The sequence below is a fragment of the Andrena cerasifolii genome, chromosome 11 (assembly GCF_050908995.1).
Source record: "Andrena cerasifolii isolate SP2316 chromosome 11, iyAndCera1_principal, whole genome shotgun sequence".
NCBI lineage: Eukaryota > Metazoa > Arthropoda > Insecta > Hymenoptera > Andrenidae > Andrena > Andrena cerasifolii.
The window spans coordinates 8,998,432-9,025,305 of NC_135128.1; the positions used below are offsets into that span (position 1 = coordinate 8,998,432).

General features: G+C 45.1%; 5 protein-coding genes across 6 annotated transcripts; 4 read left to right on the forward strand and 1 right to left on the reverse strand.

Moving 5' to 3' along the window:
• Positions 1-5,233: 5,233 nt before the first annotated feature.
• LOC143374832 (transmembrane protein 45B) lies at positions 5,234-6,855 on the forward strand. Its single transcript, XM_076823347.1, has 2 exons — positions 5,234-5,361; positions 5,551-6,855. Exons 1-2 carry the CDS (start codon positions 5,253-5,255, stop codon positions 6,375-6,377), a joined length of 936 nt encoding a protein of 311 aa, XP_076679462.1. The 5' UTR covers positions 5,234-5,252; the 3' UTR covers positions 6,378-6,855.
• A 144-nt stretch (positions 6,856-6,999) lies between these two features.
• On the forward strand, positions 7,000-9,864 carry LOC143374820 (uncharacterized). Of its 2 annotated transcripts, XM_076823329.1 has the most exons (7): positions 7,000-7,526; positions 7,588-7,757; positions 7,831-8,079; positions 8,159-8,319; positions 8,389-8,475; positions 8,536-8,802; positions 8,881-9,864. In XM_076823329.1, the coding sequence occupies exons 1-7, from the start codon at positions 7,405-7,407 to the stop codon at positions 9,622-9,624; spliced, it is 1,800 nt and encodes a 599-aa protein (XP_076679444.1). In that variant the 5' UTR covers positions 7,000-7,404; the 3' UTR covers positions 9,625-9,864. The 2 variants fall into 2 exon arrangements, with proteins under 2 accessions (XP_076679444.1, XP_076679443.1); XM_076823328.1 differs by having other exon boundaries at positions 8,536-9,864.
• A 151-nt stretch (positions 9,865-10,015) lies between these two features.
• Positions 10,016-12,688, forward strand: Nfs1 (Nfs1 cysteine desulfurase). Its single transcript, XM_076823344.1, has 10 exons — positions 10,016-10,395; positions 10,482-10,561; positions 10,636-10,752; positions 10,843-10,980; positions 11,060-11,265; positions 11,354-11,475; positions 11,549-11,706; positions 11,779-12,050; positions 12,121-12,210; positions 12,445-12,688. Exons 1-10 carry the CDS (start codon positions 10,290-10,292, stop codon positions 12,506-12,508), a joined length of 1,353 nt encoding a protein of 450 aa, XP_076679459.1. The 5' UTR covers positions 10,016-10,289; the 3' UTR covers positions 12,509-12,688.
• On the reverse strand, positions 12,218-13,919 carry Rabx6 (RAS oncogene family member RabX6). The gene is made up of 3 exons (XM_076823359.1): positions 13,549-13,919; positions 13,137-13,381; positions 12,218-13,051 (listed from the first exon to the last, which is right to left on the reverse strand). Exons 1-3 carry the CDS (start codon positions 13,726-13,728, stop codon positions 12,853-12,855), a joined length of 624 nt encoding a protein of 207 aa, XP_076679474.1. The 5' UTR covers positions 13,729-13,919; the 3' UTR covers positions 12,218-12,852.
• A 525-nt stretch (positions 13,920-14,444) lies between these two features.
• On the forward strand, positions 14,445-16,753 carry Csn8 (COP9 signalosome subunit 8). The gene is made up of 4 exons (XM_076823360.1): positions 14,445-14,673; positions 14,790-14,860; positions 15,623-15,801; positions 16,024-16,753. Exons 1-4 carry the CDS (start codon positions 14,617-14,619, stop codon positions 16,278-16,280), a joined length of 564 nt encoding a protein of 187 aa, XP_076679475.1. The 5' UTR covers positions 14,445-14,616; the 3' UTR covers positions 16,281-16,753.
• Positions 16,754-26,874: the final 10,121 nt, after the last annotated feature.

Genomic DNA, 26,874 nt, shown 5'->3' on the forward strand with positions numbered 1-26,874 from the left:
TTTCCTCCCTTTCGCTTCTCTTTTTTTTTTCTCATTCAATTGGGTAGGAAGGCGACACGGAGCGCGGCGACAGTAAAAGTGCAGGCGAGCGACGACGGTTTCCTTGTTCGCCTCGTTCGACACTTTTCATCGATCCTTTCATCCCTGGCTGCCTCGCCTCTTCCTTGGCCAGCTTCGGTACAGCTGTGATCGCGATTTTCGACACCCTAACTTTTCGGGCTACTCCAAAATGAGTTCCTTTGATGCCAGCGATCCGTTTGGGTGTCTGTGGCTTCCCTTCAGGGAAATTGATCGCCCCGGTCGTGGAGGAGGCGTGAGATAATGAGAAGTGTTCGGTAGCACGCGCACGTCAGACAAAGAGAATCCGTTAATCTGAGATACCTACGCGAGAGAATTTTCCAAGTTTGGATGGATTCTAAAGGCACGCAGCCACCGCGACGCGCTCCATTTGGCCGAAGTAGCGAGCGAGCGCAAACAGCCTCGGGGAGGAATGCAATTTTCCCGCGACCACGTGGGGTGGAAAACAAAAAGTTCGCGGGTAGAGTGGCATCGCCGGGATGCATTAATGGCGTAGCCGCGGTACGCGTGCTTATTAAAAAAATATTTGCTTAGAAATATCCGACGAATGGTGAAAGCTGGCGGTGAAGTGCATTGAAAAGATTCCCGCGGCGTACGTAGGGGGTGAGTCGTCGCATCGGACTTCTGACGGGTGGGGGGGGGTTAGAGGGGAAAAGGGAAGGAGAGTAAAAGAGAGACAGGGTGTCCGGATCGAGGGGTCGACGAATGAGGCAGCGAATGAATACCGAGTATGGATCCGTGAGGAGCCAATAGGGGTGCATGATGTCCTCCCTCGTTCGAGGGAGCCACGCCAATCGGGGGCGTCCGTCACCCCTAGGCTTTCCCCGAGGGGTGGCGGTGAGAGACGCGTAGCTGGCTTTCGAGGGCTCTACCTGGCTGGCTGATAAAGACAGACAAACCTCTGTCTTCCCGTGCCGGATCATGCCAGCTTTGCCAGGCAGACGACCTCGTAGCAACCACACCTCCACCTTTGCATCCACTTTCATTCACTTACAACCACTTTCCACTGACGCCAATGCTCCGACGCCTTTTCTTAGATTACGCGCCTGTTTCCTACCCTCTTCCACGTCTGCTGTGATTAACGGATTATGGAACTGGCGTCCGGGTGGAGGGGGAGGAACGCGACTACATCTCTTCCACCATGCATTTCTAAACACCATTAGAGGGTGGAATTTTAAACGATGACGATGATGACCGATGTTCCATCAATATTTGACTTGTTATTTGCTTAAAGGTTGAAGCACGTCTCAGGTGCTGGCAATTTTTTTGAGAATTAAAGATTCGGGGGTGGTGTTTCGTAGGGAGATGCGAAATGTATTAACTTCCCCAAGAGATCTCGCCACGCGGGCGCTCGTTTATTTACAAATCTTGCATCGAACAAGCTTTTATCCGAGCCCGAAGTGCCAGGGAAATAAAGCTTAATTCATTGTTTGCTCCGTGACGAGTTCGGCGCTGGCGCACGTGCCGTGTCATGTGACAAACGTGCGCGATGCAGTGTCATAAGCAAGCACTCGAAAGACAAAGGGAAATTCGAGTTCGCACACTGTCATCACAGCCTCGCGAGTACGTTCTCCTCGGTACATCTCCGTATTAGTGGTTATTTTCTTAAAAATCCTACGTCCCTGAAAAAGTGCAAGTTTAAAAACTTGCACCTGCATTTGCGTGTTTATCGAAGGGATCAATTTCAATTTCTCGTCCGCATTGTATACTTTTATTGTTTGCCAGCCACGTCTGTGCATACCGACGCGTATTTGCGTCTCGGCCGAATGAAGCGGCGGGGAGTGTTGGCGAGTAATCTCGTTTCCGCCGCTCGACGAAGTTAAACTCGGAGCATTGGTCCGTCCAGCCGACTGCCTCCTGTCCACATCTCGTCTCGTTTCCCTTCGCCGTCCTCTTTCCAGGGTCCGCGCAACTTCGAGGGGGAGTTACCCCGGACAATATATCAGTTTACAATGATAAAAAGCAAACACGGGAAATAACGCGAGGAATTACTGAACCAAACAATATGTCCCTCGTCTCTGGAGAGACGGCGTATATTTCGCCCGAGCAGCCTGGCAGCATCCGACGGAGGGTGTGCCAACACATTTTCCTTACAATGCACCACCGATTTCGGTTTTATTTCGCCACGGGGGTGACACGGCCGCGGGGATGTTGGAAATGGACACATTATCGCCCGTTGAACGGATCACGTTTGAGTTGGATCAATTATGTCGCCCCGCTTTTGTTTGCCTTATCAAAAAAGATACGCGCAATTAGGTACTCCACAATATTCTACAGAGCTCCTCGATTCCCCCTCCTAGATCTCTTTCTCCAATTATTCTTGTTCCTTCGTAAACGAAAGAAATGGTCGATTGCAACTAAAAAGTACTCCTCGTTTCAAAGGTAAGAGGCTGTAGCGTCGCGTTACCTCGAGGGATAGAGGGACGGAGGATGACTAAAAATTGGTACCCTCTTGCTCGCGGGTGCCTCTTGGTGGGTAGTGCTCATGTAAGCAGTGACTAGTGAGGTAAACTCGAGTATCTGAGGGGCAGAGGGGTGTGCAGAGGGCCCGGGGTGAGGAGTTGCTCTGGCGGGTGTAAGGAAGGAGGGATAGTAGTGAACCGAGGGATGTTGCCCCGGGGGCGGGAGAGAGGGTGGTTTTTCCTCAGTCTGAGCATTCCGTAGACGATATACCAGGAGGTTGGCTCACTTCGTCTTGGTTCGCATGCGGCTTGCACGTACACACGTACAGCTCGGTCTCTTTTGCTCCGGCTCAGGCCGCCCTCTTCCCTCTGGCACCCTTTCTTCCTCTCGTCTTCTTTCCTCCCGCCTCTCTTTCTATCTTCGCCGCGCACACGCGAGCCACCGGCAAGAAGTAGACAATTCACAATTAGCAAACACAAACAGAAGTACGAGTGGCTTCAAGTTGCTTGGGACGCGGTGGCAACGGGCTTAGCCGGAAGCAAACGGTGGGGTAGGGACTTCTGGGATGCGAAGCGACTAGCTTGGCAGTCCCTGAGCGTCAGCCTCCGCTCCAGAATACTCTTCTCAACTCCCGGCCCGACAGAGACCAGCGAAGGCGCATGTATGCTCTGGAGATAACGGGTGTACTAACCGATGCATCTTCGTTTCTCCAACGTCCATCGAATTCTTCAGCTCCAATCAGTCCAACGGCGAATGCAGTTCGTGGAAGACACTTTACACTCATGAGTTTCACTTGCATGGAAGCATCTGACCCTATGATGCCTCCTTAACGGTCAATCCAGGGTTGCCACATTGCGAATGGAAGTAACGTTGCTCTCTACTTGAAGCAGGAATCAAGTTCCCCTGTTTCAAGTCTTTGGGAATGTTCAGTGGTTTTCAAGATATTGTCTTGTGAATCCATTTCTGACGATTAATAAATCGTACGGTTTACTGCTGCTATCTGGATGTACACCCGGTATATACGCGCATCGGGCTCTCACCGTTGCGTTGGAACACTTGAAGCCCCAACCAGTTACGGCAACAATAGGCTTTGTCTTCGCGCCGTCGGCGCTCGCAAATTGGTAGAAATCTTGATTAAAGGTGCAATTCCGCTGCTGCCTACGGACAAATATGAATTGCACCCCCAATGCTCCCACCCTCTTCCTCTTTCTCCTCCTCCTACTCCTCCTCATCCTCCAACCTCTACTCTTTTTACCGTTCCGACAAATGAAAATGGAAAAAACGTGTCGTGCTATACTTCTTACGGCGCGACAAGTCTGCGGCTTTTCGAAGATCAAGATTGGACCAACCCCTTTGAAATCAGACACTGTCGGTGTACCCACGTTAACGATATTATTGCCTGCCAAATAAGGCACACAGGCATCTCTGCTCTCGTCTCGATCCTCTCACAAGTCCTTCGAAGCTTCTTCATTTTTATCCACAATCTGAAGATGCTGTATTTATTGGTCCAATTCTATCCGTCGACACGCTGTGATTCGATTTCGTTTGCGGTTCCACGAGATAATCCGATTGCGAGATTACACGGTAATTCGGATCGATATAGCGTGATCCCCGGAATGGGATAGGGAGAAACAGCAAGACGTGTATAGAAATGGAATAATAACGTGTTGTGTATGACAGATGCGACAGGACCACTTGCAATAATCCGCCTTAGGCTTATCCCTTCGCAGTGAACCCCGAAAATGGGCTGTATCACACGCGTGACCCATCGGAATTGCTCATTAACATCAGTCTGCGCGCGGTTGTTTAAAGTAAAGCGTTTTATATCAATGACGATACTCTGTTCTGATCCTCCTCTCCGGTAACATATTTTTGTCCCTTGATCGAAATTCCTGCGGTCTTGATTCCACTCAATCGGAATCCCCCGCACACGATAGCAGCGATAGACCCCGAAGGCTTCGACACGATCATGCTCATCCCGTGCAGAATACACATCACAAAACTGAGTCAATTTACATAACGATAATTGAGACGTACATGAAAGGCCGTTCCCGAGTCTCGGCAATACCATCCGCAAACGGCTTTGAATTTCGAAAACCGTATCGATATTCCCTGCAGCCCATATTGCCTATACAGAGCAGTGTATAAACTTTTGTTGCAACGAAATGAATTTATTGAGGAGTGTAATGTTTAACAATTTCTATTTACGTATTTCACAGAGATTCGTGCTTATTAATGGATGCTTCCTTAAAATAATAAAATCATTCGTGGAAGAGAATGCTGTGTAGTTATATTTTTAAGGAATTAAGAAATTACTGCAGCTCCTGGAATGCAGAAACTTGCAACAGGAAGTTGGGAAACAGCGCAACCTAAAATTAAAGAGAGGAAGTTTTAAGATCTTGAATGCACGTTTACCAACCAATGGTACTTTATGTCACTTGTTGTTAACCCAGTTATTTTATCACAAACTAACACTTCGTCGATGATTTTATTAACTATAAAGGACTTAATTTGTATGGATTTAATGACTAATAGCATACATCATTTGTCTACGGAGGATTCCCAAAAGCTCGACGATACAATTCAACTTCTATTGTGTTTTTGAGCTTTGTCAAATAAATGAAGATACATTGAATACCAGATTAAGAATACTGATTGATTGTTATTGCGATACACATTGCATTATTACCTTAGGTATACATTTATAGAGCCACAATTCTTTGTAAAATAAGTTCTATAAGGGGGGCGACCAGTGCAAACCATTGCAATCAATGCAATTCTCTCTTGTGCCAAGTAGTGGCGCTGCTGTTCCTCTGGCATACCTAAATCTGTACTCATTGAAAGATCCAGGGGGTAGACCTTGCAGAGTTGTAATTTACAGTGAGTAAATTGAACTAATTGCGCCTTTTATGTATAGATTTATAATACCATTGTATAAGGAAATTATTGCTCCACGCTATAAGTATTCTACAGTGATAGGGAACAATCAAATACTGTTCACTAGCATCATTTATCAGTAACTTGCTATTTCAGTATATCTAATATATTTTGTGTAATTTGTACTTACAGGTTCTTACAGGTACATTACCAAAGGACAGCTCATCTTCCAAGCAGCTCATTTTTTAATATACTCCATGGATAGCTATCTGCCTTGCATCTTTACTGGATTTATATTCTATAGTTTCGGCTTGAAGTGGTGCTATGAATATGCCAAGTACTGGGTATCTCTGAGACCTAGAGACGATTCAAATACAACAAAGGGTTTGAAGTTTGCTGAGAAATGTGAAAGGCTATTAAATAGTCACCCCATTGAGGGAAGCTTGAAGTTGATAGCAACAGCTGTAGGTCTAGCTGGTACAATAACCGGTGGCTTGCAGCAAGTTGGTATTGTCTCTCCAAAAGTTGTACTTGCTACGATCTATCTCTTTTTTGCATTCTCTGGTCTTGTCGATGTTCTGAACTTTTATTTCCCACACAATGTGAGCGAAGGGTTAGTCAAACTTGCGCTTGCGCAAAGCTTCTTCATAGAAGGCTTTCTGTTTCTATGGGGAAGTGTCGGGAGCAATGCAATAGTGAACTTAATTTTAGCTGTCATAGTATGGACAACGTCCACATCTATTATTTTAGAACTTGTGTGGCCAGAGTTGAAACTTTTAAGAGCTTGTACCACGCTTCTTCATGGAGGTTGGATAGCACACATGGTTCGTATGTACCATACAGTGCCAATGTTACCAGAAGGTGTTGCACTGGTGTTCTCTTGGCATGTCGCAGCTGCATCAGCTGTGACATTGTGCGTAGTAGCTATTACAAGAAGCGGCGCGCCCAGATTCATTATGGAAGAACCACCAGAGATACCTATTTATGATTATTGCCAAGAACCAGACCAGAGAATGTAATAATGATGTTGTGAAATGCAATTTAACTTTGTGCGCATATAATGTCTAGATAATATGCACAAAAGTAATATTTTTAGAGTAGTATATATTTATACTGTAGTGCCAAACAATCAAAATGCACAAACCAAATTCAATTTTTACACTGTATCAGTATTTTTTTACTTAATATTTATACAATCGAAAAATAATTCATTTTGTAATACAACGAATATCTCTATTTTATACGGCCCTAATTATACAGATGTGATAACATAAGCAATTTTCTAATACCTTGGTAATGTAGGTACAATACTCATTAGGAATTAAGAGGTGCCTTATATTATTGCTCACTTATTTATTATTAGGAGAATACGCAATTTCATCTTTTGTAATTAATTTTTCTACTTTATCATGAACCTGCTATACGTGCCAAAAGAACTCGCATAATCATCCACTCTAAATAAATCATTTTATTAAACATTTGTAACATTGTAACCCATGAATTGTTGTACGTTATTCAAAAGTCTCTTCCTGACCATATTAGTGATTCTTTAAGTATAATATGCTGATCATAATCAGCATCTGCCCATTTCTATCTTTTCGTATAGAGTTCGACCTGCAATATCCCTAGACCTTAGTTCCAAAACCCATTGCAGTACCAACATTGAGAATGTATACACAAATCGCAGAAGGAAAACTGCTTGGTTATAACAATAGCCGGGACCTCTACAATAACCAAACAATGTTTTCCTTATTAATAATAACAGTGTGGTCGAGGTTGGGCTAGGTGCCAATGATAGTACGCAATATGATGACTATGATACAGTATCCAGACTGCTGTTTGCTGTTAAATTAACTTCTGACCATTATTGTTGCGCGATGCAGTGTATGTTATTTACAGTAACCAATAATGGTTTGACACTAATAAATTGTTTACTGCTTAGTATAAATTATTTATTAGTACAAAACAATGAATTTGTAACGACTTTGAAAGTTGCAATTTTGCCTAGAGTTAAATTTATTTGCTACTAAAGAAAGAAGGAACAAAATGGAGACATCAGGCACAGAACCTATGGAGGAGAGTCCTGAGAAGATTCAAATAAGTCCTTTTACACAAGTGGTACGAGTACCAGTAAAACACGCAAATCTTGGGATAAGAAGTCATGCCATGTAAGACAATGATACACAGTAGATACCATTTACAACATAATAATCACAATTTATATTTCAGGGATATGAGTACAATGGTGGAACTTACCTCTTTTAGCACCCTTGGAAAAATACAACCGTTCTTAGTGACGGTAACAACTACTGCAGCTTTGCTGGTAGATTTACATTGCCATTTAACAGACAAAGAAGTTTGTGGCTACTTAGGTGGTCATTGGGATATTAATTCACACAGTATATATCCCCATGCAAATTAATGTAAATAACATGCACTTTCGTTGACTAAATTCTGTTTCCAATGCTATAGATCTATCTATAACAACTGCCTTTCCATGCCGGTATTCTGGCAAGGATAAATCAGCTGCAGCTGCAGTTGAAGCTGAAATTGCTAGAGCTATGGAATGGAAACGGGTAACCTTAGTTGGATGGTATCACTCTCATCCTAGGTCGCATGCTTCCCCTTCCCTCAGGGATGTTGATTCGCAATTAGACTATCAGATTAAAATGAAAGGACCCAGTGACAATGGATACACACCATGCGTGGGATTAATATGTTGTAAGTTTCCTTTGTTGTATTCAGTACATACGATTTTGTAAGTAAAACTTACTTAAATAATAAAATAATTTATTTTCAGCCCCTTACAACACAGATGGTAGCTGCTATGAATCAAATTTCAATGTCTTTTGGTCTTTACCGCCCCCCGAAAATCGACCTCATGAATACCCAAGGCCCATGCTATTGAGTTATACATTATCCCAAGAGCATTTTTTATCTCAAGATACATTAGAAGAAATAGTAAGTATATATCTGTATACTTGATAATTCATAAAACGTCAATAAACTACTACACACGTGCCATTGCAGAGAAGATGTATAGAATATTACAGAAGTGAAGGAGGTATTGATTTTACCGCCAACTTTAACAATACCACTTATCTTGAGCGCTTGAGGGTAGGTATATATGAAATAATATTGGAATAACATTCTATTAAAATACGTCCATGTTAATAGTGTTCTCTCGCGTCCAAATTACCCGGACGGAATAGATCAACCGGCTCCTATTGGGATGTTATTAGAGAAATGATCTGTCCCGGTTCCGAAGACGGAACAACAACGGATTTTCTTGCCATGAAATTCCCATTGGTACCAGTTTCGGAACCACTCGTCCCTTCGGTTCCACCAGGCGTTGGTCTTGCACCCAACAACGCAGCAGTCTTCCTTACTCCCGTGAACTTTAAGCCTGGTGGTGCCATAATTACTCCGACATCGAAACCATTTGTAATGCAGCCATCTACTTTTAGAAATAATGTTAAAAAGGACAGTAATGTAGATACTAACACCGCATCTATCACGCAGATGAAGGATGGTAACTCGACGACGTCTAAGCAGCACATATCGCCGTCCGAAGTGATGCCTAGCTTTCAGTCCGGGGAACTCACGGTCTCCGTGAAGAATACCAAATGTGACTTTGACTTTCCGCCAGCTGATTTCTCAAAAGTGCCCAATGCTCTCGGGACAGACACCGGTGTAAATAAAACACGCTCGTCTACCACACCCGATTTCCCTCTAGCAGATATAACGCAACAGATCTCGAAGTTTTCAGATTTATCGAAGTTAGCAAATTTCTCCACGACGGATTTAGCGAAGCTCTCTGGATTTTCTATTGCAGACTTTACAAGGACCTCGTCGCCTTCGCCGGCAACGTCCGCGTATATGCGTAACATCGCGAACCTGTTTGGTCCAATTGGTAAGATCTCTCCTGCAAGAGATATCGAAGATAACGAACGTAAACCAAGCGATTTCGCGATGGTTGATCCCATTCAGTCGCCCTTCAAGGCGACCACCGGATCCTCGGAGACTTGTAGAAATTTTTCTACCACTCCCGAAGATTATTCGACTGATAGGAAGAAAATGGATATGCAAAACGACAACGGGAAGCTCAATCGATCGAGCGAGTATCAAGGAACAGAAGATCTATCGATATCCAGCGGTAAGTCTGACTTCGGTGGAATGCTGGACATGACAACTATGCATAAGAAGCAACAATCACAATCTAGCGACATCGGCGACTCGCTAAATTTGTCTAAAGATCGTCAGTAGACTGACGGCGTAAATCAGTATTTTGCAATTGTGATTATTTCTATACGTTTATATACTGTGCTGCACGTCTAAAATTGTCTCGCCTGTACAAACGTATTTGATGTGATTTGTACACTTGTGTTTACTATTGGCATACGCCATATTCACGCGCGAATTAAGTTATTCTTTTTGTAACTCTGGAGAAATCCAAAATTCATCACTCTCATATTCATTGTACCTAATAAACTAATGACTTTTTAATATCCTATCATCATTTATTTAGAAAGATGTAGTCCCTCCATTTTATTTGTGCGTATCTACAATCTATCTACATGTAGAACCACATATATACAACTTAAAGCATGTTGTATATATAATCGACGTTCTGATGAGAGTTGCATCACAGAACTCAACAGTTATTGAGTGTGGATGTAGCATTTCTTAGTGTGACTCAGTGGCTGGTAGATTACTGAGCATAATAGTTAAGGACATCGAGTAGGCAACACTTGCAGTTAAGAAATAAGGGAAAAAAGTACTATTTTTCTATAGATAGTTTCAAAAGTATCTAGATAGAAGTTGAAAACAAAACTGCACACTATCATAGTTAGGTTACCGAAGGTTAGAACATGCTGAGTTCCGGAATTCGTCGACAGTTTAAATGAGTTCCTGTTGTCACAAGAATTAACATGTTTCGACCGGCGAGAAGCTTATTATCTGCACTGAATCGCGCGAAGGAGTGCCGCGCAGTACACGCTAGCACGCAAAATTTATCAGAAGCCACGGAATATGAATGTGAGTGTTGCAGATTAGAAAGTCATGTGCCACAACCAATGATATTTCATCGAATTTATGCATGCAAATGTAATGTTTATTTGTAGCTGTTATCACGGATGAGTACAAAAGAGGATCCGTTGGAGGCAGGGCTCTCTATTTGGATGCTCAGGCAACTACACAATTGGTAAGTCCAGGACGGTGCAATTCTGTGGCACTTTTTTAGAATCAGAAATTGAAACACATGTTATTCCTATATAGGATCCACGAGTGTTAGACAAAATGATGCCTTATTTTACATCACAATATGGGAATCCTCATTCCAGGACTCATATGTATGGCTGGGAAACAGAAGCGGCTGTTGAACATGCTCGTAATGTTAATATCAAATACAATTTGAATTTGCTGTATAGATTAATAGAAATTATAACTTAGAGAGGCACTAATCAGATGTTTTATACTCGACAGCAAGTAGCAACCTTAATAGGTGCGGATAAGAAGGAAATCATATTTACATCTGGAGCCACAGAATGTAATAATATAGCGGTAAAAGGAGTGGCGAGGTTTTATAAAGGCAAAAAGAATCATATTGTGACAACACAGACAGTACGTTAAATGCATTTGAATAAAAAACGAGTATTATGTATTGTTGCGGATTTACCTTTGTGTAATTTTGCTGATGTAGGAACACAAATGTGTATTAGATTCCTGTAGAGCCTTGGAAGCGGAAGGATTTGAAGTGACTTATATTCCGGTGAAATCGAACGGGCTTATCGATGTTAATCAACTGGAAGCTGTTATTAGACCAACTACCTCTCTTGTTTCTGTGATGATGGTGAACAATGAGATCGGGGTGAAACAGCCGGTCGCGGAAATCGGTGCTATTTGTAGGTCAGCAAATAAACATATCGTGGGTGAATAAAGAAAGAGAATACAAATATTTCGAAAATAATAAAATAATAAACGATCAATTTTACAGGAAAAAGAAAGTATTTTTTCATACAGACGCGGCTCAAGCTGTTGGGAAAGTTCCAATTAATGTTAATTTTATGAATATTGATTTACTGTCTATTAGTGGCCATAAAATATATGGCCCTAAAGGTAATTTAAAAATTTACGAACACTACTGTTGCATATTTCGTAGTTGTATAACCATAATTTGTTGGGTATTAAGGAATAGGAGCTTTGTATGTGAGAAGAAGGCCTAGAGTGCGTGTTGAAGCAATTCAAAGTGGAGGTGGGCAAGAAAGAGGTATGAGGAGTGGTACCATTCCAGCACCTTTAGCGGTGGGAATTGGCGCGGCTTGCGAGTTGGCACAAACCGAAATGGAGGTAATTTTCAGAGAAAAAAAACACCGCAAACGTCGGATGCCCGATCCGAAAATACATTTTTTATATTTTCAGTACGATCACAAATATATCAAGATGCTCTCGAATCGTTTAATTGAAAAGATAACGTCGAATTTGCCACATGTTATACGCAATGGAGATATTGTCTCTGGGTATCCTGGATGTGTGAATTTGTCTTTTGCATATGTGGAAGGAGAGTCTTTGTTAATGGCGCTAAAAGATGTTGCTTTGAGTAGTGGTTCTGCTTGTACTAGCGCAAGTCTGGAGCCAAGTTACGTACTGAGAGCAATTGGAGCGTCCGAAGATCTGGCACATTCCAGTATTAGGTAAGTCACGTAAGTCATAACATTACAAAATACTATTAGCCAATGCGGCGATAATTACTTATTTGTCCAGATTTGGTATCGGTCGTTTTACAACGATCGAAGAAATCGACTTCACCGCAGAACATACGATTCGACACGTTAAGAGACTTCGGGAAATGAGGTACATCTTATTAAGTTACAATATAAATATTTATTTAATGCTAAAGCATGATTATCGTGTTTCAAGTTTATTTACGTATATTTGGCCGTGAATATGAAAAGCACGGCAGTCGTAAGAAACGGAGGGCACAGATTCAATATCGGACGTTTTTACGGTTCAAAATCGAACAAATAATCCTAGAGATCGATAGTGAACCTTGAATACCAATTTTTATCTGCATTGTTTGTTTTGCAGCCCATTATGGGAAATGGTTGAAGAGGGAATCGATTTGAAGACAATCAAATGGACTCAGCACTAGCAGCTTGTCACCTACCTAATTATATAGATAGCATGGATTAAATAATACGAAGATACCAACCGTAAGTTACAGAAATAGATCGAGCCTAGTTAAGTAAAGTACTTTTCAATGTGTAATAAATTTTTATTTAAAATCCTGTACTTTTCGAAAATCAAGATTTGGCCATAGTGGTGTATAAAATTCGTGTTAATATTCCTCCTTTTCCCCCACCTTCTGCCTCGCGACACTCCTTCATAAAAAAGTTATTCGCAATAATTAATATAAAAAAAGATACCGCTACGCTCCTCACACTTTATTGCCGTGCATAGAGTTTCTGGAGTTACGAAAACATCAATCCTCGCTGCCTAGCACAAACACGACGGGTCTCCAGCTTCGTCGATGTATGAAATCTTAAATCTATCTTTATCCATTTCGTGCAATTCCATCCGCGATCTGTTAGCCTCAACCAGATGCTGAGCTATATCTTCGAACATTTCGTGCACACCTTCTCCAGTTTTACACGATGTTTTGTATATACCGGAGATCAAATTGTGGCACTGTTCGCTGCAACAAACAAGAAAACCCTGTCCGTTAAGATACGTATTACGGACTATGTTAATGGTAATAGGCAGATTGCCATTCGACTTACCAGAATTGCTCCATTTCTGCATCCGTCACTTGTGGAGCGACACTTTCCAGATCACTTTTGTTCCCGCAAAGGAATATCTTTGCGTTCTCGGCGTACGTTACGATATCAAGTAAATGCTGAGATAGAAGGTGGAAAGATGTCGAATTGTCTAACGCGAATACTAAAATAGCAGCTTCCGCGAATTTGTAGTAACTCGACGTTACGGACGCGACTCTTTCCATGCCGCCGGTGTCCCATAATCGCAACTGAAACATTCAATTATACAGGGGCTACTTTAGACCGAACATACGTTTGAAATAAATGAGCTTGGGCATGTAACAATCACCTATCCACGTTACGTTTATTCGTAAGTTAAGCACACGCGAAAGGAGAGAACACTAAACGATTGTCAAACTATATGTAGGGGCATTACCCGTATGCGTCTGTCTTCGACGACATATTCTTTATCGAAATTATCGAGTCCGAGTGTCGACTTTCGATCGTTGCTCGCTACAAATGTGTTATTTGCGAAACGTCTAAATATAGAAGTCTTCCCGACACCGTATTCCCCGCACAGAATCACTTTCTGCTCGGTTACTTTAACAGTAGCCATGTTAGGCTTATGTCACTTCGCCGGTTGCACCGAAATACGAAAACAACATTAGCAACAGCGAATCATTACGGGCAGGTGTATTTTCTACGGTAACACGAATAGTCTACTCGGTAGCCGTTTGTCTTTACATGGCTACTAATAAAACGGGCATAGTGACAGTCGTGACTATAGAAATACTACACTTGTGACGGACCATAAAACACTACTACTATAGAACATCTATCCACATCGATAAGGTGCGACAGACTACCTAATGAACGTGTACGTAACTTTTTCAAGTAACGTCGCGCGTTCGACGAGAACCTGATCAATTTCAACAAGCGTTTAAATTCGCAGCTGAGGCTAAATTGTTTTAAGTTCAGTGGAAATAACAGCTTACGCTCGTGATTAACTCTGGAGCACTTAGATAGGGTTTTAATTACAAGACGAATGAGTATTTAATTGCTGTCGAGTCAAGTCAAGGTATTGGTCAATGATACGCACCTCGCGGAAGAGACTTTTAACGTTGTAAGTTCTAATCTGTTTCGGGTAAACTGATTTATTAGACTTGAGTACACTTCGTGATAAGTCTTTCTCCCTTTTTCGCTTCGCTTTTGTTCAAACTACTCTGTTTAAAGTAAAACAATGTACTTCGGACGAGAGGTGATACACTTTCGATAATATATCGAAGTGACTGACTCAACGATTGTTAGGAACACTTTTAAATCTCGATTCGCCGAGTGGCGCCCCTCCGTGGCGAAACAACGCTCCATTCGTAAGCATGGTGTGTGTGTTCGGTCCTCAGCTGTTTAAACTTTTAGTTTGACGTTTTTTTCAATGTTGGCGCGTATTGTTAACACCATAGTTTCTAAATCGTTTCTTTCACCGAGGAAATAACGAATTCTCGTCATGGTACTGAACGAGGTGGACAAATTTTTACACGAACTAGAGAAAGCAGAATTAGAGGTGGGTGCACCGTTCGTGCAGTTGCCAACATAGGTTATGCCGACTCTCGAGAACATTTTTGCTAGCAGTGTCGCTAAGGGCTACTGAGAATTCATCCCACCAATATCTTTTTACAGGCACCAGACGGGGTTGCATCGGCACAGACGTATGCTCAATTACTAGCTGTATATCTTTATCAGAATGATTTGTGAGTACCGAACCATTAACTGCATTCCTGTTCATTCCTTGTTACCTGAAAACATGTCTAATACCAATGACTAACGAAACACTCGATAGTTTTGTCACGCGAACACCCCATACGCTTTATTTATGTTATTTCTACGATGATGTGATCGTCTGTATTAAGTATTCGTGCGCTGACGCCATCTGTAATTTCTATGTCGATATTTATGAAGGTTACGCGAAATTTTCAAATATTTTCCTTTCTTTGGTGAAAGTTACGTATGAAGTTTCGTTTATGTTGCTTAATACGTAAGTACATAATTTATTTCTTCATTTGAACGTGAAGGTAGTCGGTAGAACGTATCGCTTTTCTCGTCTTGGTCAAATGGCGGGAGATTTGAAAAAGTGGTTAACCTCGCTCGCGTATATTCCGTCTCTGCTATGTACTTCGAAACATTTCATTCCCGATTAACCGTTGATTTCATGGGACATACTATAATTTTCTGTGGCGCAGCGAACTCCTACCGTGTGACCGCATATTTATGGCAATTTAGCGAATAATTTACAGCAAAGTTGCACGTCGTTCTTAACAAGGTTATATTTATTACACCATGTGCTTTGTTATAATTTCATTGCACTTACATTCGCGAATGGATTAACGTTGAGACGATCGTCCAGTTTTGCGTTCCTATTAACACGACACTTCCAAGACAAACTCCTCCCGTAAAATATCTGCACGGGTGAGATTTCGATCCGTGTTTGTCTGACCGCGACATCGGCACCGCAGATGCAACGCTAAGTACCTATGGAAGCGGATACCGTCGAATCTGAAAACTAGAAGTGCGGAACTTGGGCAAATATGGCTTGTGGGGCAACGCATGTGGCAAAGGGATTGGCCTGGGATACACGTTGCCCTAACAGTAGAATGGAGCCAAGATGTTTCCGATATTATGGCTGCTCTAAAAGGTATACTTTGTGCAACACGCAGGGAGTCTGAAAATACTATCTGAATAGAAAATTCTTCGCTTTCAACCTGAGGAGCGATCCTCGTTAAGAAATGAATCGAAACTGTAGAATGGAAATTTCCGCACGCGGGCCCTTCCTTTCAATGACTGCTGAAAGGATATTACCGTTTCGATCCATTTCTTCGCGAGGCATCACCTCGTCAACTATCGCTCGTTCTTTCAGATAACGTTCGAGAAAGAGCGATCACGTTAGTATCCAAGGCGTATTCGTCGCTGGATGTGACCGTGTTCGCATCGATGACGGGATTCACGTTGGAGGAGGCACGCCGTGTCGCCATCGAGAGAGGCTGGACCGTCGATGGGTCGATGGTGCAGCCATGCAAGATCGAGAAAGAAGAGAATAGCCTCGACAACGAGGTCTGCCTTACCGAGGATCAGCTGCACAAACTTACGCAATTCGTGTCCTTCTTGGAGAACTGAGCGGAGCTGGCCGGCTTCGTCGGTGTGACGATGCACGCATCGCGAGAGTTCGATCGACATTACTTTAAACTTAGTTTTACCTCTCGTAATCGTATCATATAAAGGAGGAAGTGTGCCTCAAAGGAAGCACCTGTGCCCCTACCCTATAAACCATACACCTCGGTCTACCTACGCGCTCTGCCCATTCGATCGGAAGAATCATTCGATGAAGCTCGCTGTGCCTGCGTGGAGTCAACAACTCGATTAATCAATAATCGACGGGCGCGCTGCGGCAAAGCGGATTGGCATTTTCTAGAAGGGACTCCTTCGGGAGATATCCACGGACGGAACCACGGGTACTGGCGACTACTATCCGACACATCCGTGTTCATCTTAGCACTAAACTGCTGGAACGAATTATTCTATTGTACAAAATAATAATTATGGACGTGAGTAATACCGTCCAGGTACAGCGCTCCACATTGCAAAGCGTTGATTGTGTTCTAATTCATCGCCACCCTTTACTCCCGTACACCCCGTCGAGTTCTAAGCCCCGATCCCAGCTTCTAACTCTTCCCAAGCCTGCTGTGTTTTTGGGGGATCCGAGGATTGATTGCGTAACCGAGCCGCGAGACCGATAAAGTCACGGTAGCAAAGGGGAAAGGGTGATCTCGAAACGAGTGGCTCGGATCGCGCGTGAAAGCAAGCGGGTGTATCGTGCCTCGCCGTGGAGGACGTTCGAAAAAGTCCGCCGCTGCGAGGAGATTCTGCCGCGAGCATTGCGTCAGGCAAATCGAATCCTCGCGGGTCAGAAAAATCGCGGACAGATCGGTATGCCCGTTGCTCGTGGCCTGGCCTCCGACATGCCTCCGAGAGTAATTCCCTATGAAATCGATTCTGACCGTCCCGCATTGTAAACGCTGAATATGCACAATCGCGGCCCCGATTGCGTAACGCCTAGATATTCTCAAAGAAATCGTTTCCACCAGCCAGCAGGTAGCCGGCGTGTGCACCCACCGTCGTCGGTGTGTCGGTTAGTCTTTTTTGGGCTCCACCACACTCTAGAAAGTTGTTGCACCGGTATCACCAATCCTACACGCTACCCGCGTTTCATATTTTACGTGTATACCGGCGCGCGTGAATTTCCGTATAAATCACCAGGCGATACGGAAACCCGCGATGTTTGCGTTTCGTTTAATCACCGTACCTGTGGTCGAGGTCTTCTCAAAATCATTCCTATACTCGGGATACGGACGGTAGATTCCCACCGGAGAACGAAACGATCTTATCGAAAGTAGGGCGACTTTTCGTGGGGTACCACTTCCGCAGAAATACTCGCGATATGTTTGCGGACTGTCGATGACCGTAATATTTGTCGATTCACCGTTGCGGAAACGTGGGAATTAATGAAAAGAAACGCCTCAGACGTATCTGGAAGGCGTTCCCACGCGTTCGTACCACGTCAAAGCGCCTATCCTAGACGCTGTTTATATCAAGAACGTGCGATCGGCGCAATAATCGGTATCGAAAAAGGCGTTCGGCCAGCGGGGGGTTGCGAAGTGGATAGGATGTAGCCTAGGATGAGGATGACGGTGCCCCGCGTTGTATGTACAAGAGACTCGTTGGCCACGGCGTATTCTGTTCACCGTGCCTTTGAATAATGCAGATTCATCGTCGTTCCAACGAGCGATGATTGCATCGCGATATCGCGCCGTTTCTTCCTCCTTTTTTCACTTCTCGGGCCCATCGCAGAGGCTCGATAGGCGGAAAGCACGATCATCGGGGAAAGGGTGAAATCCAGCGAGTATCGTCACGAATCGTTCTGAATCTTCCCGGTTCGCGATTGAAGAGGAATCTCGTTAGCAGGTGTCGTTCGTACATCCGAGTTTGGGCAAGCACTTTGGATGAATGGAACAGGAATAAATCGGTTTCGATTGAAGCGAGCAACTAACGAAGTTGCCTCGCTACTTCTTCCTCCATTACAGAAACGCTCTTTTCACGAGGACTAAAGGACACATCAATCTCTCGAGACCAATTGTCGGGCATCAGCGTTAGATCTGATTAGGGATACCCATGCGTTTTCAATCCTGTTCAAGTGACTTAAAGCTTCTAAACATTGGAACTAGTGTCCAGGTGCTAACAAGTGCCACTGAAGATGAGTGCTGGTTTGCAACACAGAATGCGACGGGGTTACATGGACGTTTCATCGGGAATATGGTACCCGTGCAGGATTAGTAACCGAGGATTAGGGATACCGCTGCATTTCTGCTCGCAGTTAAGTGACTGAAGGATTCTAGAAGCTTACGCCTAGGTAGCATCGGGTATTACTAAAGACGAGTACTAGTTTGCAACATAAAACGCGAAGGTGAGAGGCAAGAGGGAAGAGCCGGGTTACCAGTTACCTTACCTGACCTCCCCTCGTAAGAGTACGCGCCGGTGACTCGCGTCTTCTTTCCCGAGAGCGTAGCTAAGCCGCGGCCTGTTGCGATGACCTTTGCACGCCGCGGAAAACGCCGATGCTCCGTGAGCAGCGAGCGAGTGGCACGAATCGAACGCGACTAGTCGATTTCGAAAGTCTCTCCGCGGCGGAAGAGCCATCGGGGTGAGGCGACGGGGACGAGGAGGATGATGATAATGATGAAGAACAACTAGAAGGCCGAGAGAAACGATCCCCTTCGTTCAGCTATCGACGTTGCTCGTCGTGCCATCGGTGAATCCCTGAAAGTGAAATAAGGGATGCCGCGGATCTCTCTGTATACATCTCAATCCGTAGAACGGGTAGTAACGTCTCACCCCCGCCTCGTGAATAGTTAATGTATTTATCAGTTCCGAGAAAAGCTTTTAATGAAATCCTTTAACGAAGAAATGCAATGCACAATTTGCTCATGAAAATTCAAGCCCCGTGGATGATGCGCACTGAGACTATGCACCCCTCTTTCGTCCATAAACATTGAGCCTCACTCTTCCGCTTCCATTCTCCCCAGTTATTACGTCTGCCAGGCAAAGTGAAATGAGGTGCACGCCACGATGACAATGTTTCGCTGCACTCTATGATCCAGCCTTGCTTCCAGGTTGCGTAACACAGTAATCCACCTAACCAGAGATTGCATCTCAACCATGATCCGAGGAATCCTCTTTCCCCGTTCATTTTCGATTTAATTCTACTTCCTTCCCCCCGTCGGCCACCTTTTTCCATCCTCGAGGCGATCTTCGCCTTCTCCTCCCTTGTTCGCGTTTTCGCCAGCCCCTTCCGCAAACATCTGCGCCGAGGAAATTATCAGGAGCATCGGGGGGGAAAAAAATGGAATTAGCTCTGGTCGAATTAAAAACCGTTCGAATCGTCTGGAACAATGAGCCCGCGGGGGTTGTACCGTTAAGAGAAGCACGGCGTATCCACAGGTCCGAGTGGAAGAAGTGAACAGGGGGAACGAGAAGGAGAAGGAACAATTGAATGTTGGCGGACCCGTGGGCGGGACGCGGTTCGATTGTTTCTTTATCGCGATCATCCTCGCTCCTTCTTCTGCGACGGCAATGGCAATCTCACCACCGATCCGCACAATCATTCGCGTACTCGCCGAGATTTCTATATCGTGCCTGTGTATCATTGTCCCTCTCGCGTCGCGCGACGCGTTTCTGTTCGCGCGGGTCGGTGGGTGCGCTCAGAATGCACCTTCTCCGCGGCATTCCACACGCGGAAAGAAAACCGATCGTTACCTGTGCACAATTGCATCCCGCGGAACGTAACGGTGATCGGCCCGATGGATCATCGATTCGTCTCGATCCAGACACCCCCGCAAATCCTCCAGCGCCATTCGTTGATCCGGGTCGGCCAGCGTTTGCGCAACCCCGTTCTCTAATTCGTGAGAATCGAATTTTAGGGATAGTTCGATTTAACGAGGCGTAGAACGAGCTACTCCCCCCCCCAATGGATTTCAGAGGAACGATAACGATAACACAGACAAACGGCGGCCTCGTGCGTTTCACGTGGAAATGCCCGGGCATTGTGAGTCGCTTGACTTTTGCCGCTGCTTCCAGCCTCCTTTGTCTGAGAATGCCCGATCGAAGTATTCCCAACCTGAAACCTAATACGCAATAATACTTTCCCGCGGCCCGCATTGGCCACCCTTTGTTGTAACTCGCGATTACGGTCGATCAACGATAATCGAATTACCGCCGCTGCGAAATATTCTAAATAAGGTGTCTCGCGCCGCCTCGGAGACGGATTACAGGCTCGGTTACGTAACGGGGGATGAAGTATGGAGGGAGAAACCGAACTCGCAACACCGCTGAATTTAGCTCGCATTAGGAATTCATGACTACCGAGGAGAAATTGGCCGTGACGCGGTCCCGTGACAAATACGCGGCTAAGGTTCCTCTCCCGATTGACGCGATAACCCCCGTCGCAATTGCAACAATGTCTGCTCGTGACTCACCCGGCAGAAGTGGATTCCCTGGTACCTTGCTACCTTGTCACCGCAACATCCCTCGCTCCGAGAATCGTGCACGCTTTTCTGAAATCAGGAAGACAGAGCCCTCTATATCAACTCGGCGACACGAAGTACTTTTGCGACGAGTCGAAGGGAAGAGTGGCTTACATGTTGGCGTTGAAGTGGGGATGTCATTCTTGTACCTGCCTCGGATATGAAGTAAGAAAGACGATGAGTGGAGATCAGGAGACCAGACGGAAACCGGAGGAAGACTAAAAGGAGGCGAAGGAAACGGTAAGGAACTCGAAGGTTACCCACTATGCGGATCTCCCTTTCCCATGGAAATCTATCAGAAGCGTGATGGATCCGCCTCGAAACTTAATACGCCAGGCTTTTCCGAGGGTTTCGATCCTCGGCCCTGATAGCTCCCTCCCTCGGTTGCATCGGTGGCACGCCACGAGGCGGCTGCATAGCGCAGCGTGCGCAGACTTCTGGGATTTCGCAAGCGGCACTCTCGCCACTACGAAGATAAAGAGAAATACCTGAGAAGGTGCAGGTGAGGTAAGGCGCAACCAGCCGTCAAAGGGGAGAGGAGGAGGAGGATAGCTTCGCTCTACAACCCAGCACAACACTCGCGGAAAGAAGAGAGCCGGGCGAGAGGGAGACGCCGGGGAATCAGGGGGAGAGAGAGACAGGGAGGAGAACGTTGAACGGGAGAGAAGGCAGAGAACGGAATATGGGATCACCTAAGGTTAGGGTTCGCGATGCTGCGCCCACGTACCTCTATTGTCTCTAACTTTCGTGCGCTGCGGGAAAAAGGACAGGAGTTGCCTACGGTTCTATCGCGGTGCACCACGTGCATCAGCGCGACCTCTTCTCGCCATGGGATGCTCCGATATTCCATTTCCTTGAGCGAGAGAGAACGAGGCAGAAGGACGCGTTCGCGATACGTGCAACTTTCGTTTCACGTGTCGCGACAATTTTGCCATTTTTCCCCTCCGCATGCGAGCCCCTGTCACGAGCGATGAGTAGCCTTCCTCGAACCGAAACAGTAGCCTGCATTCCGCTTACCCAAAACAATAACGCTTGCCTTCGATCGCAGCAGCGAGAACGAAGATAGAACCAACGCCACTCGAAGTAAGGTTGATTCGATCTAGACCCCGTAATCTAGATCGTAGGCTTTAGCGCGGTCTCGTTTTGCAAGTCGCAATGCTTGGAAAACTTTATCAAGGACTCGGGCACATCAACCCGAAGGGTACTGAAACTCAACTGCAGGCTCGCGAGTACTTGTTAGATCTGCTCGGTAGAAATTTCTTCGGGTCCGGAAGAATTTGCATGGATCTCTTACTGCTCCAGTGATTCACAGTTTCATCCACCCCATCTGTGATTCCATCAAGCATCTCAGTTATGAAGGCACTTGTGCGGACTCTCTAAGTACAGCCTCCCAAGGAACTCCCGTATCCAAGATACGTATTATCGTGGAGAGCGATTGCGCAACTTCGGGCACACGCGAGGAACGCAGCAGTGACCGAACGGACCAGGGGATCGCGAAATTCGAGAGTTCGCAGATTCCCTTAGATATAACAATAGATAGTAAATGAATGGGGCACAAGGAAATCTGGTGACTCGTGTCTGTTGCACTGGGTGGCGGCCACCAACGTTGTGCACGACTCTCGTCGACGGTTCCCACCTACTGTGGCCGCGCGATCGCCGGCTCTAAACGTATCACAGTTCTTTAACAATCGTCCCGAACCACCGTGGCTTGTAATTAGACACGATATTCGTGTCAAACGCCGGCTGGAAAGACTTTCACGAAAGGCAGAGTGTCGAACGTGTCGTGTTTTGCAACTACGTGGCGATCATCGTACTCTTTCATCGAATGTCCTCGAATTTTATTCTACTCCTTAAGGGGTCATTCTACTTCGATCGGCCGATAAATTAAGGTATTCGTAAAGATCTTTTTCTCCGTAAATACAACATATAACGAAATAAATCTTTTTGGTATTTATTAAGCTACTCTTATATTATAGATAAAAAAATAAAAAGGATTTTTATTAATTTGTTTTAATGGTTCTTTTACAGCGTCAATATGGCACTTAAAAAAAGAGGTATGTTCATGGCGCAGGTGATTTCCCGGCTCAGGTTTATCCGAAACAAAGAATTCCGAAAGATTCTTAATCTGTATGAGTGTCACTATAGTCTCTTCATTATATGTTGCATTTGCTGAGAAAAATATCCCTCAAACACACCAACCGCGATAGCAAAATTCTGAACTTTCACGTTGGAAAAAGTATAAAAAGAGTAGAGTGAGTTATCCCGAATTTCGTGACGGCACCGCAGATACCGCTGTGGTCAATGTCACTGTCATTTTCGCGCGCGCAGGCGTGTCCTCTCGATTTCTTTCGGCGTCAATCATCGCCGCGTGGGATCGCGGAGGTACGCCTATCATCGGTACACTTACGTAAATTCACAGAGTTTAGATGTTTCGAAAGTACCATCGACGACGCTGTTCCTAGAACCGTTAAGTGGCGAACGCGTTTACACATTGTTCACCGGTGGTTCGATCCGCCCTCCGTTGTTGCGCTTGATTCTTTAAGCGATCTTATTGTTCGGCTTTCGATCGCGTGTTACTTTTGCCGAGCGAAAATAAATAGCACGAAGGCGCGTTGCATCAGCGGGCAGATAGGCTCGCAAGTTTTTCACGGGAACGCAGCAACGGGATTACGCTGTTGTTTCGCAATCGGGCTTCATTTCGATCCCCCCCACCCCCAGCGCCATTTCGGACCGTCGTTTCCGGGTGTTCGCGCGCCTCGTCTTGGATGCACGGATTCGCATCGTGACCGGGTTCGCGGTTATCTGGAATCTAATCAGTTAATTAAGCTTTTAACGGGATGGGCGCATCGCCCAGTTGAAAACAAGCACGTCGTTAAGTCGCGAAAATAGCGAATTATTCTTGTTCCCACTCCCCTTGGTTACTGTATAATTGTTTCTGATCGAATTAATTGTTCGCAAACCCTCCAACCCAACGAGCTTTATAGATAGATACTCCATAAACCAGGTTCCCTTTACAAAACCGCCAGAACAGGGCAACTGCCCAGAGCGGCAAATTTTGCGGCGGCAAAATTGGTAGAAAGAGAAGATTAAAATCAATAAAAACTAATAAAAAAGTATAGCTTTTCGAAAAAGTTTCAAATTGTTTTTAAATCATCCATATAATTACTATTATACCAGGGAAAGTTGCGTACCCGTATTAAATTTTAATCTTTACAAAAGGCTTTTGTTATTCAACAAATACCTACAAAAAATTTCGCTCGCTATAATAATTATTTATAATTAAGTATAAATATAGAGCGGCAAAAGTGATTTTAGCCCAGAGCGGCGGAAGAGCTAGACCGGGCCCAGTGCTTACCATTCTAGGAGTTGTCGACATTCATCGGCTACCACATTTTAAGCCAAGTTCCATTAGAAAATTGCTGCTGGCATCTTGGTCCCTCCTGTTGAGCAGAACGACGGTGCCTTTCCAGTCAGACTAACCCCTGCTCACCCCCTTTATCCCTGTTCCTCTCTAATCGTTCACGCAGTAATCGTTTGTGTCCCACTTAACTTGGATAGCGTGGGATAGGCCCTTGGGAGATGATAATTACACGTCGCGTTGCGGGTCGACCTACGGGCATGCCGGCACGACCGTATCGTACCGTACGTTACGGCCGTGCACTCTCACCGGTACTCTCTGTCCTCGCCTCTCCCTCTCTCTCTCCCTTTCCTTCACTCTCGATGCCGTTTGTCCTGTTCTGATCCTGGGAGCCACGACTAGGCGTTCGACACCGTGCGGTACTCTCTGTACTATCATCGCCGACCGTCCGTGTCCTCGCCACGAGTAGTACCGGTAAGTACCGGGGTCGAACGCGCGCTGTGCACCGCTCGCGACCTCCGTATCGCCCTATCGCTCAGCCCTGGCGCGAGTAACGTCGCGATTAGCGCCGTATAATCGAGCCCCCCCCCGGTGTCCCTCTTCATCGCCCCATCGTTCGCAACAGGAGGCGTTCAATGGCCGGGTCCCTTGGCTCCGTTTTGGGGGAAAGCCCTGCACCATCTAGCTTTTTCCCACGCAGCAGGTACCAGGGAGTAGGTATCTACCTGTAACGACTACGAAGTGTGAGAAACACCCGGGAAGTTCGCCCCGCCGTGCGCACTGCGAGATCTCACGACGAAGTTTCCTCATTGCACGCGGGCAATCGGTTTCTTATTAATCCAACTTTATCCTCCTGGACGACGATGTTGCGTAAAGCACCGTGCGTGGACGATCGGCCGCGCAGTGCATAGGGGAAGCTCGACGCGTTCTTTTCGACGATTGACAACGTCGTCGCACGGCATCGGTGAATTGGCCATAATATGATAATAGCGCGAGGCACTCCCCACGGCGGGTCCTGTCTATATACGTTCGCCTTCGTCTTCGAAGTGAAAGGCGGGCGAGTCGCGGCGAGCACGCTAGTTTATGCCGCGCTAAGCCTATGCCTATGCCTGAGCTATGCCTGAGCTATGCTGGCACGGCACGGTTGCCGCAAGGTCCCCGTCGCCCCTCGCCGGGTCACAGGTCGGCTCACCCACTCCCCTCCTGGCCCTTCACCTCCTGTCCTCCATCCTCTCGCCTCTCACCTCTCAGGCTCTCCCTGCTCCACGCTGATCTCTCGTTGTCTTTTCACTCCTCTCCTTCTCGCTTTCTCGCTCGCTCACTCTCTCCGCCTCGTTTACTCGCCACACCGTCTGTCTCTTTGCAATTTTTTTCTTCCCTTCCCTCCTCCGCCGCGCCGCTGTCTCTGTCCCGCGGTCGAGATGCAGCCGTTCGTTCGTTCCTGTAAAAGACTCGGGCCAACAGGATCTAGCGTCGCGAACAGATGCGCGATTGGGTCGCCTCAGACGACGCACAGTGGAGAAATTTCGCGATTTTATGGCCAAAACCACAAAAATAAGTTTCTGAATTCGACAAAGTAAATGCAAATGTCAATTGAAGAACTAATATGAGTATCAAATCCCACCAATTTTACTGTTAAATGTTTTAATACAAAGCTCGTATAGACTCGCAAATGTTTATGTTCATGCGAGGCTAGACCGATCGCAAAGAATTAATCCAGATTTTCAAGTTGCTTCGAACACTTATATTGTGTTATCCAAAGATCTGAAAATAATTTGAAGGCATGGATTCAATTCCTGGTGGTGCGTAAGATATCTTTTTGTCCTCAAAATAATTATGTTTCGGTTTTTAATACGTAATTTATACAATTTTTAAAGTAGTGTTTTAGAAATAACCTTTTCATATAAGAATCAATTTTCATTACATAAAATACTTATAAACCTCATAATATCCTGCAATGATTTTCATTCCTGTTTTACGTTGGACTATTTTGATTCTATAAATGCAATTATTAATTGCTAATAGTTGCTAATCTTGTAATTATATGCATTTTTTTTAAACACGATCCAGTGTGTCTTGTCTAACATACGACATAACTGTGACCGAGTCTTACAAACCTTTTTATTCTTTTTAAACGATTTTATTCAGCTTCGATCCTCTGTTTGCTTGTTTATCGTCAGAAGCAATAACCCTTCTGCTATGCCCTGCTGGACTGTAGCAGAGGCATGCTCTAACAAAGAAAAAAATGTATAAATGTGAATAATAAAAAAATCTTTATCGTTCGTAATTTTTGTAAGTGCTGTTTCTCGGATAATTTAGTTTCTCATATATTAGAACGTAAAAGTGCCGAATTTTATATATTAAGAATAAGTTTTGAGGTTCTGGCCACGAAAATGGATATAGTTCTTCAATTGACATGTGTATTCAAATTGTAAAATTCAAAATGTTCATTTTTGTAGTTTTGGCCATAAAATCGCAAAATTTCCCCACTGTGCGACGCGCTCCTCGGATCCACTTGGACGTTTATCCTCGACGCATCGGCCACGCGATTCAACCGCTCCAGCGTGCACGCGTTGGGAAAGCTTCGCGAATGACGGGTCATTACGGGGGGCATTACAAGGAGGCTGAGGTTCCCTGCGATTTTCACGATCGATGGAATCGAGGTGTTTCTTGACATACGATGACACACAAATATCGTCCACGGTGTATTACATCCACCTGAGACTTTCTCAAACCCTCTTCAACTTCCATGAACTAAGGAAAACCGTCGTATCTC